General features: G+C 36.6%; 1 protein-coding gene across 2 annotated transcripts in view; it reads left to right on the forward strand.

Annotated features, from left to right (window-relative positions):
• Akt3 (AKT serine/threonine kinase 3) overlaps window positions 1–13,236 on the forward strand; it is a 236,334-nt gene that overhangs the window by 121,512 nt on the left and 101,586 nt on the right. For both annotated transcript variants that reach the window (XM_059280533.1, XM_059280534.1), the window contains exon 3: window positions 11,997–12,108. In XM_059280533.1, the coding sequence (XP_059136516.1) occupies window positions 11,997–12,108 (112 nt within the window). The remainder of the gene's footprint in view (window positions 1–11,996; window positions 12,109–13,236) is intronic.

Genomic DNA, 13,236 nt, shown 5'->3' on the forward strand with positions numbered 1-13,236 from the left:
TATCTGTATATTAAAACTTTAATAGTTATTCTTGAATATCTGAGAACATACTATATAAATTTCCCCTTTTTAGGTAAAAAAAAAAAAATGAAGCCTTTGGAGTCACTGTTTTGTTTAAGAATCTTACTAGGTATTGGTATTTAAATATTAAGATTAAAACTATATTACTATAGATCAAGTCTGAAGAGATGGCTCATTAGTTAAGAATGCATAATACTGACCTGAGTTTAACTCCCAGGCCCTATATCAGTTGACTCATAACTGCCAGCTTCAGGGAAATTGACGCCTCCAGCCTCCATGAGTACCTGCATTCACTGGCACAAAACAACTCTACTCACATACATAAGTAAGAATAAAATGAATCTTTAAAAAAATTCTTGCAATACTCTTGTAGCACGAATCCTAATTGGTCTTAATGATAAAAACCCAGAGTCAGATACAGGGTGAAAGCTGAAAGATAAGAGAAGCAGAGCAGCCAACCACTAGTTCTCACCTCTCTGAAATCCTCAGCCGAAAGGGCTCTCAGCTCTTGTCTCCTTCCTCCTTATACTCCTCTCTCCGCCCAGCCATATCACTTCCTGTCTCCACCTTCCTAGTGCTAGGATTAAACAAGTGAGATCCCAAGTGCTAGGATCAAAGATGTGTGCCACCACTGCCTGACTCTGTTTCTCTTTTAGACTGGATCAGTCTTGTGTAGCCAGAGTGGTCTTGAACTCACAGGGATCTGTCTAACTCTCCCTCCTGCTGGGATTAAAGCTGTGTGCCACCACTGCCTGGCCTCTATGGCTAACTAGTGTCTCTGCACGCTGATCTTCAGGCAAGCTTTCTTTGTTAGATCACAATCAAAATACCACCACATACTCTGCCATCATTTAAATGTTATTCTTTTCCCTCCCTTCATACTAGAATATTATGTTAATTAATGTATTATGTACTTATCTTCTCATTGTGATAAAATGCCTAAAAGAAGCAACTGAAGGGAGGAAGATTTCTTTGCTCATAGCTTTTGAGGTTGTCCTTTATGATAGGTTCATCCTTTTGCTTTGCGTTCATAGTGAGACACTGCTTTGTGGTGGAAGCATGTACCAGAGTAAAATGCTTTACCTTACGACCAAGAAACAAAAAAGAGGAAGGACCAGGGTCCTATAACTACCTTCAAGAATATGATACCAGTAACAGAAAGACTTCCCAGCAGGCCCATCGCTTAAAGTTTTCACCATCTCCCAAGGGCTCCAGGCTAAGCACCAAGCATCCAATATGTGTATTGGGGGAATATTTAAGATCTACTAGTAGCAGACAGTTTTCATCTTCACTTTTCATAGATTTAGAGTAATAAGAACCAGTACTTAAATTGCTAAGTACCCATTAGCATGCAGAATGGAAATTCATGAAGGACTAGAGGATGTAGATAACAACAGTTGACCTTTATTCTAGTTTGAATGTATTAAATCAAACATGGATTGTGAATGAGGTGCCTTCTAAATGCAGTGAAGTAGAGATGAAATTTATATATATTTTTAAAGGAAAGTGTAACTCAGCCAAAGGGCGGTGGTAGAACACACCTTTAATCCTAGCACTTGGAAGGCAGAGGCAGGCGGATCTCTGTGAGTTTGAGGCCAGCCTGCTCTACACAGCAAGTTCCAGGATGGGCTCTGAAGCTACAAAGAGAAACCCTGTCTCAAAAAAAACAAAAAAAGAAAAAAAAAAAGGAAAGTATAACTCTAAAACTTGACTTATTTCTGATAATCTTAGAGTGAAGTCATCATTGAGAAAATATATGTATTGGGTTGAAAAATACTGCTAAAAACACACATTGTCACAGGTATTTTAAGCAAAGTAGCTTTTCTATCCCATAGCCATGGTCTCTGATATTTACAGCTATTATCTTTTCACTGAATTTTTAGATTCTTAAACTTCAAAGTGGAAATAATTCCTTTATGGAAGACTGAGTAATTGCCAAAAACCACCAAAATCATCTTTATGCCTGAATAAACATTAGATATAGATTTCAGATATGAATAAAAAATTAGTTCATGGTTCCAGTCAAGATATATGGGGAGAGAGATTTATGACTTAGCAGTAACCCAGTACATCTAGAGAGCCATAAGCTGCCTACATGTGGTATTGTATTCCCCCAAATATTGTGCATGCTAATAAACTTATCTGGGGCCAGAGACAGAGCAGCCACAATATTAAACATAAAGGATAGGCAGTGGTAGCACACGCCTTTAATCCTAGCATTCCAGAGGCAGAAATCCATGTGTTCAAGGATACAGACAGGCATGGTGACTCATCACGCCATTAATCCCAGAAAGCAAGCCTTTAATCGCAGGGAGTGGTGAAAGCAGAAAGGTATATAAGGTGTGAGGAGGTTTGAGCACTATCTAACCAATGTATACAAAACAAGTTGCACCTGGTAGACTTACTGTAGAGTTTGTTTTGCACTGAATTTCATATTGATAGGTCAATATATTTCAGTTATTCAGGCCAGAATTTATTAAATGTATAAAGCACCAGATAACAAGCCAACTTTGATGCAGTGCAGGATCCTTGTATTGTTGTCTTATGTTATTGCTGATCCTTGTATGATACCCTTTCATATTTGAATGGTAAAAATAATTCTGCTTGTTACTTTCCAACTGCAGTCAGTTATGACCTGATAAAATCTATACAAGATGTTTGGTTGAGTATATATACTTTTATCTGATTTAGTCCTTGACTATTGCTTTTTAGTAAATCATTTTTGCAGCTTAAACTTTTAGTTTCTAGAAAGTAGAGATTGTGTATGGTTTAAAAAATAATAATTAGAATCATGATTATGTACCTATCATAATTGGTGCTTTAATTCCATATTAAAGTTTGATACATAGGGAATTGGGGAATTGAGTATGGAAAGAATTGACATTTAAAAAAACCTACTATGTATTACTTATTTTACTTTTTATAAATATATTTACCATAAGAAACATGGCTTAAATATTATTGCTTTTAAAGAAAAACTAGGTAATAAAGCAGCTGTATAGAGATTTAAAATGTTCTTAGAGTCTCAAAGCAAGTAACTTTAACTCTTAGCTTTAATTCAATTTGATTATATGTGGAGTTAAGATTCTTCAAGTAATGAGTAGTCAATACCCACAGAAAAATGTAATCTTCTTCCTGGTATGATACATGGTGCATCCACACAGACTCTTATATACTCAAAATATATTTGAGTATATAAGCCTATTAGGGTAGATCAGGGTGAATGCAGATATCACCATCAGGTCTCTGATTATTTTGTTTTTTTAAAAAAGAAAATACTGTGTTATTTTGAACAGATCGCATAACTGTCCTAAATCAGAATTTTGTCATATGTAGAATAAAGGAGTTAGTTGAATCATCTCAAAAGTCCTTATTTTAAAAAAAATTCTTGATTTAAAATTTTTAAATCATTATACAATTGAGACTAATAATAATAAAAAATTACCACTAATTAAGCACTTGCCTGTTACACATTGTACACATTCATTGTTGCTTTTTTTTAAAGCCATGTCTGTAGCATGGTACTACCTGTCTGTCCCAATGATAGAGCTGGGCTTTGGAGACAGTACTCATTCTGTTCTCCCTCTTTACTGCAGCATGTCCACCTGCCTAGGGCTTCAGGGTGAAAATTTTCTAGTGGGGACTTCAGAAGGTGAGGGCTTTCTGTGCCTGCCTCTTCACTAGTTTGTCAGTGTTCGGATCGAATCTTGTCACTCTCATCTAGTATATAAAGATACCTCTCGGAGTTTTCAGTTCCTCTCATTTGAGGAAAGTGAAACAATGCAGGGAAATCACTAGTACATAAAGCTTTCAGCAGTGCTCTTCCAATTCCAACAGAAGTCACAGCACAGACATTAAGTTGCAGAGGAAAGACCCTCTGGATATTTTTGATAAATTTTATAGTTATCATCATTTTTGCAAATTGTACTTGAGGTTCTCATGTTTTGTCGCTTCTCCAGAATTGTTAGTGCTAAATCACTGCCTTACTGCCCCCCTCCCATGTCTTTGTTGATTTTAAAACATTTGTTATATTTCTAGTAATGTTAAATGAGGCCTAAGGCCAGAGTGGAAGGAAGGGCCTTTCAACCTCAGTATTTAGAAACGATATAGAGGAATTGTTTTGGGTTGGAAATAATACACAATCAAGCAGATGCTAATGAAAAAATGCAATGCAGAGGAAGAGAAAAGAGATTGGGGTGCTGTTTGGAAGTTCCATAGAGGAGAGTACATTGCCCCTTTATTATAACAATGTTTCTGCACTATAATAAGGCCTTTCACTGCAAGTTCAGCCTTTTTCATTCATTTGTTTTGTGCTCTGCTTCCTCTGTTACTAATTGTCAGCACAATAGTCTTCCAACTATGAAGTCTCAGTGTCCTTTTGGACCAATTTGTCATTGTCTTTCTCTCTCACCCCCAACCCATGCACTCAGAATCTATTACCATGGTTGCATTTTTAGATATTTTGTATGTTTTAAAATGGCAGTGCTTTTGAAACATGCCAGAATAGTTCATGATAATTGAATCATCTAACTAGCAACAGTTACTGCTTCCAAAATGCATGCTGATAGTTTCTATTTCTATAGGCTATTCTAATAAGATAACTTAAAATATACATATAATATCTAAGCACTATTTCAGTCATTGTTTTTAAATTTCATTGTAATTTGTATTATTTACATATTTATTGCTTACCATGTGAACTATTCCATGTTTTTGTGACTTTACAATGTTGTATGTTACTTCCCCATCAATAACACCTTATTCTTATAAATAATTTTACTATGACTAAGCAATAAGCAAAATTGTTGTAGACTGACTGAGCTGAATAAATTCTGGTGTAAGATCCAAAAATAGCTTAGTTGATAGACTTCCTTCCTAGAATTCACAAGGCACAAGATTTAGTCCCAACAGCTTGTCACATTGGATCTGATGGTGCAGGGTTGTAATCTTAGCACTCATGGTAGAAATGCAAGATGATCAGAAATTCAAGGTCATTTTCAACTAAAAAGTGTGTTTTAGGCCAGCCTGGGGTACATGAGATCTTAAGGGGAAAAAGATACTAAACAGAAAAAAATATTTAAAGTAGTAAATTGCATTTTGTTATAAATGTCATCAAAATATACACTTAAAATATATACACAAATGTAATACACAAAAAATACAACTTAAAGTTGTAGATTACTTAATACATATTATCAGATTTTTAAAGGCCATGGCTAGTCTATTGCAATAAATAAATTAAAAAAATACAAAAAAATGTGCCTAATTCCTTATTTTGAGTTTACTAAATGTTTGTTCTTATTAAGATTCTCTAAAAGTATTGCATGTCACTTTTGTGTTTCAATTATTGTTTCAAAGTTACCACAGTGTATTTTTACTAGCAATTTCATATATGCAAAGAATGGTTATTCTAGAAAATTCTTAAGAGATGTCTTTATTTCATGAAAGGCAGGATGTGGTGAATAGACAGTATGAAAAATGTGGATGGTGGAAATGCTGACTCTCAAAATGTGCTTTGGGTAAATTTATTTTGAGAGGTTCAAAATTTAAAGCCACAAATAGTATCCCATGCAACTACCAAAGTAGTAATTTAAATGGTACAGTTTGGAATATAGGTCATAAAGTGAAAAATACCTGCCAGAATAGAAAATAATGTTAGTAACCTGATCTTAGGCTCATCGTTATTGACTATGTTATTCAATAAAGAATAAGGACTTATTTAATCCCCATTCTTCTATGTGAAAAAATATATGTTGTCTTTGGATAATAGGTAATTGGCTCAGATAGCTGTAACTAGAAACGTAGACAAGTTTGGGAATCAGTTATTTGCCATTAGTAAGTAAACATGTTTATTGTCATCAACTTAATTGTTAATGTACAGAATGAGACCCAGCCACGAAAAGAATCCAAAGAGAATGATGTCTTTCTCCTTGACTCTACCTTACCTGAGAAACAATCAGCGCCCTGGAGCAGGATTCTGCCAGGAATATTCCTTATCCTATTCTTCCCTGTTCAGTGTCAGAGCCAGGATAAAAAAGACCTCCAACCTCTTCTTTCCTCCAATATTGTTAGCAGGTGAAAATTATCCTGGATTTCTTCATAAGAAAAAGATATCATAGATGGAGAGAAACCAAGCCCAGAGAAGGAATAGAAAGGGCAACAAGGTGGACTACGTCTAGCCTCCTTGTTTTCACAGATTACTCAGTTTTTTTTTTTTATTAAGAAAATTTTTCATTCACACATCAATCAAAGATCCCCTCTTCCCTCCTCTTGCCCCCCCCACCAGCCTCTCCCCCCTAACCCTCCTCTACTTCCCCCCACAAGAAGGCAAGGCCTCCCATGGGAGGCACATCCAGTAGAGGCAAGTCCAAGCCCTTCTCCCTGCCTCAAGACTGCATGAGGTATCCCATCATAGGTAGTGGGCTCCAAAAAGCCCTCTCATGCACCGGGGATGGATTCTGAGTCTACCACCAGGGGGCTCCTTCAAGCAGATCAAGCTACACAATTGTCTAGCCATGCAGAGGGCCTAGTCTAGTCCCATGCAGGCTCCACAGCCATTGATCCAACTTTCATGAGTTCCTACTAGCTAACAAGGAAGATCCAAAGAGGGACACATGAATCACCTTGGAAAGGGGAAATAGATGAGATCTCCAAGAGTGAACTACGAGTGAGGGGTGGGTTAATTGAGGGTAGGGGCTGGGGGATGAGAACATAAGGGGATGGGATGGTCGAGCTGGAACAGGGATGGAGTGGGAAAGCAGTGATAGAGAGATACTATGATGGAGGGATAACATGGGGATAGGGAGAAACCCAGTGCTAGGGAAGTTGCCAGGAATCCCCAAGGATGACCCCAGCTTGGACTACTAGAAATAGTCTAGAGGGTGCCTGAACTGAACTGGCTTGCCCCAGTGATCAGATCGGTGAATACCCTAACTGTCTTCACAGAACTTTTCTCCAGTGACTGATGGAGGCAGATGCAGAGATCCACAACCAAACACTAGGCAGAGCTCCAGGAGTCCAGTAGGAGAGAGAGAGAAGAGGAATTCTGTGAGCAAGTGCATCAGGATCATGATGGGGCAACCTGCAGTGATTACCAAACAAGATTACTCAGTTTCTAAAGACAATCTTTTAGCACGTGTGTTCTTTTCAGAAGAGCATGGGATTTGGATTCAGACAGCTCTGGGATACATCTTTAAACAGTTTCACACAAGCTGTGCATTTTGAATAAGTTGTTTAGCTGGTTGAGCCTTAATAGATTTGCTCATTTATAAAATGGAGCATAATAACAGTGTTTAGGTTTGTGCTTTGAGGTAGAAACATTCAGGAACCACTCAGTGCGGCATGTGGCCCATAATGACCATTCAGTGTTTGTGCTGGGATTGTTCTCCATTGGGCACCGCCTTTACCTATCTTCAGTATATTAAATGAATATCTTTTAAGGTGGAATTATAGTTGGACATCATGTCTTTTTGTCTGAACAGTAGTGAAAACATTAAAAGGAAATGTATTAAATAAAAATATTATACTTAGAAGTTTAAAAATAAACTTTCAGTTGACATAATTTAATTATTCAATATAAACTATGTATATGTTTATGATAAATGGAATGTATTATGATTTTTTACATTGACTATCAGAATTTTTTGTTTAATCTTGAGTTCTTTGAGTGGTAGGAGGTGATCTCAATCTGTATCCCTGGCTATCTTGGAACTCCCTTTGTAGACCAAACTAGCCTCAAACTTACAGAAATACACCTGTCTCTGCTTCCTGAGTAATAGAATTATAGATTTCTGCCACCATGCCCAGCCTCAGTAGAATATTTTTAAAATTAGTATTTAAGAGATTAAAAGGGTTGAGATAAAATCTTAAACTTTTTGATATAATCTGAACAGATGAATTCTCAAAATTTCTTTTGGAGATTTTATATATATTGATTTGGCATGTTACAGTCCTGTTAATTGGCTTTCAAGTTTGCAGAAAAATTAGAATTTTGAACAAACTTTGTCATCTGTGGTTCAGAATGGTGTAAAGTAAGCAGAGTGTTTGAAATTCAGCTTGTAGTTGGTTACTCCCCAGAAGCTTAACTAGTGTAACTGCCTAATGTAAGAGTCAGTTTAACAGACATTTGAAAGTAAGCTTCAGGTTGGAAGCAGATGCTCCCTCTTGAGATGGTGAGACAGAGAGTGAGAAGAAAGATGCCCAGTGCCTTTCTCTGGGCTCCACATATCCACAGAGACACAGTCATACACATGTGTCACATATACTGTGCACACACATGCCTGCACACAGGAATAATTTAAAAATTTAGTATTTGTATTCTAAATTCTAATATGTTTGCCTTTATGGGTTGGAGGTTTTTCCCATACAGCTTTTAATATTGTTTCTTTACATTGGATTATTTTACAGTTTGACTTTTGTGTTTTGATGAGATTCCCATATCTGTTTGAGATTTTAAACATCTCTTGTGTTTGGATGTCTATAGATTTGGGAAGTTTTCTGCTATAATTTCATCAAATACATTTTTGATACCTTTAATGTTTATCTCAGATCTTTCTGTTCTATAGATTAATAGATTTGCCACCTTGATTGAATTTCAGAATTCTGAGATGTTTTGGTCCCCATTAAAATTTTCATTTCCAGTTTACCAGCCCCCCTCCTCAGTTTTCTTGTTGAGTTTTTCTTTTATTTTACTTTTTTATAAATACTGCTGATTACTCCCCCTACGTTTTCTTTTTTTCTTTTTTCTCACATATTCCTGACTATGGTTTCTGGATTGAATTCATCTGCTTGCTTTTAATACCTTTTCATGTCTTTTTTTCTGTAAACTTACGATATTTTCATCTCCCATTTTTATATTTTAGTATATTGTACTTTGATAGTTCATGTATCACCAGTCATTTGGAGGAATCATGATACCTTAGTTTTTCATATTTCTTGTGTCTCTGTGCTATAATTTGCATGTCTCTTAGTGTGGCTTTTTCTTACGGTTTTGTTTGATGATCATATCCAGCAACTACTCTTGAAGGCTTAATCTCTAGTACAACTTAGAGAGCAAAAACCAAGCTACTTAAACAGCATCAAGTCATAGAAATACAGACATATGCTTAATGTCTATTAAAGCCTACTAATATACCAATGGCCATAAAACAGCAAATGGAAACTACTATAATGTACTATGAGTTAAAAATTTAGTAGAATAAGTATGGACATAATTATTACAATAGCCAGGCGATAGTGGCACACACTTTTAATCCCACCACTCGGGAGGCAGAGGCAGGCAGATCTCTGTGAGTTTGAGGCCAGCCTGGTCTACAGAGTGAGATCCAGGAAAGGCGCAAAGCTACACAGAGAAACCCTGTCTCGAAAAACCCAAAAAAAAAAAAAAATTATTACAATAAAGTCAGTATCTTTGTTACTTTTCTACTGTGGTGACAAAACACCATGACCAAGGCAATTTACCATTTAATTTGGGTCTCACAGTTCTGAGGTTTAGAGTCCATGACCATCTATCTATACAGGGACCATGGTACTAGGCAGGCAGGCAGGCAGGCATGGTGTTGGAGCACTAGCTGAGAGTTTACATGTGATCCAGAAGCATGAGGTGGACGGGAGGGAGGGGCGGAGGGAAGGGGGAGAGAGAACACACACACACAGAGAGAGAGGGAGGAGAGGGAGGAGAGGGAGGAGAGGGAGGAGAGGGAGGAGAGGGAGGAGAGGGAGGAGGGGGAGGAGGGAGAGGGAGGAGGGGGAGAGGGAGAGGGAGAAGGAGAGGGAGAGGGAGAGGGAGAAGGAGAGGGAGAAGGAGAGAGGGGTGTAAGCTTTTAAAACCTCAAAGCCCAGTCCTACTGACATACCTTTTCCAACAAGGCCTTTCTAATCCTTCCCAACTTTGAACCAAGCGTTCAAACAAATGAACAGATGAGGGTATTCTCATTCAAGCTACTACAGTCAGGCACAGGACAGAAATCGAGGAGAAGAAAGGTTAAATAAATTAAAAGTAGAAATTGAAAAGAATATTATGAAGGGTTAGAAAAGAGCAAGAGATTAAGGGGAAAAAGAAGAAGAAAAGATTTACCAGTGATGAAGTTTTCATAAACAAAATTAGGTAAATGAAGGAAGAGAAGTAAAGAAAAAATGTAAAAATGTATTTTTTAATTCAATGCATTTAAGTTAAAATATTAAAATTAGAGAATGGGAGTCGGGAGGGAATTATACAGAAGCAAAACAGAGGATCAGGAGAAGGAAAAAAGGGTGAGCAACAATGAATTATATAAAATTAGAGTACTATATAAAAAGGAAAAGTCAAAAGCATAATGTAACAAATACACTAAATAAAAATCTTAATAAAATTTACTTTTAAAAAAATGGAAGGCAAAGATGAAAAGAAGAGGTGAAATATCCATCAGCTTGTTTGTGTGTCTTTGGAAACTGTAGTGTGCCAGGTGTGTATATAGGGAGGGTCTTTTGAAGTGAACTTTTATCTCTTTCTGGTGTATGCTTTTATTGAGTCTGTAATGGATAAGTGTCTGATGTCTGTCAAAACTGTCTTCACTTCGATAGCTTCCATTCTTGGTCATATGCTAGGACTTCTACACACCACACTTAACTTTGCAGTCTGTGGGCTGGGCAGGTTCTCACACCTTATCAAAATACTACCCTTTTCTCGGTTTATATGCTCCAGAAGTGGCTAATATCTAGCTAGTGGATGTTTTCCAAGTGTGTTGAAACTATTGGAGTCAGTTTTAATACTGGGCTTTTAGCAGGCAGAGTACCTGCCTTTGTACCTTCAAGATAGGTGGCTCCAGAGTTTTATTTCCTGCAGACCTCAGGCTTAGAGCTCTTGGTCTCTCCAAGGTGATTTTCAGTTAATGAGATCTCTTCCCAGCACTTCCTCATCTTATTGGAGCCTCTTGCTCTACACTCTGCTACTTTTCAGCATCTGATCATTATTCTATACAACTGTCTTATCATGGGATTGTGGTAGGCCAAATTAAGACTCCCTGATCTGTGGCTGCTCCCTGTATACAGTCTCCCAGAAGAGCTCAGTTTCTTGTTTGTTTGTTTTGACAGTAGATTCTCTTTTAAGATGGTGTCTTGCCACTGCCCTAACAGTCTTATAGAATAACACAGTAGGGTTTCTCTCTACCCCTGAGCCATCACCTGAAACAATCACTGTCTTATCAAACTCATAATTGGGTTCTAGGCTTGTGAGGGTTTGGGCTCTAAGGGTTAGACTACCCATGTCTTACTTGGCTTGCCTTTTAGAATTGGCTTCTGCTTTCCTTTCCCTTGTGAGACTCTAAAATTCATATTTTTAACCATTATACCATGCTTCTTTTCTTTGAAGTTTTCCTAGATATTCTTTGAACAGAATCTGATCAGTTCATGACTGACTGATTCTAGTGACTGTGGATACCAAGAATTACAAGCAGTTTATTTTTTCAGAAGACTTCATAGAGTAAAAGCTACCTTCTTAAGATGTTTGATACTATAATATGATGTCAAGTGAAAAACAAAGGGCATAATTATAAATAAGGAAACTATAGAGGGGGAAGTGGCAAGTCTGTGTCCCAAAGTAAAAAATAAATAAGTGAATAAATAAATAATTGAACGACTATGATTTCACCTAGACTTTAAAGGATTGGTATTGCTACGGCAGTTGAGGCTTGCAAACTGATAGGAGTAAAATAAATAGGTGTTTCAGATAGTAGAAGCTGCTGAAGCAAAGTTAAGGGTACAAGAAAGAACAAGATGTGTTTGGGAAAAATTGAGGAGTCTCGTTTAGCTGGTTGAACTGGTCATAGTGGTGATGGTCTGGAAAGAAATACTAAGGTCAGGTTGTGAATAACCTTGAATCTGTAAAAAGCTGTCAGTTGCAGTGGGTTCTGTTAAGAATAGCACTATGTAGTTGTCGTCTATTTTCTTAATGGTTTAAGTACTTGTATATTTAAAGAGATATTTGACTTTATTTATAGAATGCCAGTTAATGAAAACAGAACGACCAAAGCCAAATACATTTATTATCAGATGTCTTCAGTGGACCACTGTTATAGAGAGAACATTTCATGTAGATACTCCAGAGGAAAGGTAAGAGACTTGTTTGTTTATATTAGGTTAAAAAATAGTCTAAAGATGTACTTGTAGCTGGATTATTATTTGTTAGATATAAATACATTTGCAGCATTTATACTTTATTGTTCTGTTTCTGTTGTCTTGCATGTTTAACTGGGGCTGGAAAATGATAAATCACCCTTGGACTACTTTAAAATAAACTTTTTCAGAGAAAACCATTATACAAATATTTTTAAAACTTGAACACAATTTATATACAAATTATCTTTTTATAATATGTACAGTTGATTATACTCAGTTTTGAAATTCTGAATGAAATACAGTAGTAAATGGATTTAAGGAGCATTCCTGTTTGGATGCATATTAACTTCAGTTGGTTGCCTGCAATATTACATTGAAAAGGATTCTGAGATTTGTGTCTTAAGTTTAGAGTACTAGTAAATAACATGATTGGTTAATGTGACTGATTGTCTTATGACTGACGGGAGCACAGCAGCATGATATGCATCAGCTCTGTGCCATCCATGGGGCCATAGTTCCAGTCTTTTGATCTATACTGGTTTTGTACCTAATTCCCACTTTCTAGTTCTGTCTTAATCCTCTTTTGTCTGATGGCTTGTTAATGAGTTAGGTCTGGCTACCCCAAGCACAAAGTTATTTTTCTACAGATGTTACTATATTTGACCACAATCAATAACTTTTTAAAGTAGGATGTTAATAGCATTCTTTTCTAATGGATAACTTATTCTAACAGGCTTCTCTAAGAATTTAGTGAACCAAAATAATCTCTTAAAATCCTAATAAATGATCAATGACAAAAAAGTTTTTGTTGTTTACTGTATATTGAACCAAGGGTTTGCACAGGCTAAGTGAGTGCTCTATCATTGAGCTGCAGACCTAACCCTAGCACTTTTTATCCAAAATTTCTATTTTAATAATACTTTCAATCATTAAATTGTGATTTGTCATTACTTTAGGGAATATAGAAAAGAAAAATACCAAATTGACACTGATAATAGTTATTTATTTATTTATTTACTTACTTACTTACTTATTTGGTTTTTTGGGACAGGTTTTCTCTGTGTAGTTTCAGTGCCTGTCCTGGATCTCTCTCGGTAGACCAGGCTGGCCTCGAACTCACAG

The sequence above is a fragment of the Peromyscus eremicus genome, chromosome 15 (assembly GCF_949786415.1).
Source record: "Peromyscus eremicus chromosome 15, PerEre_H2_v1, whole genome shotgun sequence".
NCBI classification, from domain to species: domain Eukaryota; kingdom Metazoa; phylum Chordata; class Mammalia; order Rodentia; family Cricetidae; genus Peromyscus; species Peromyscus eremicus.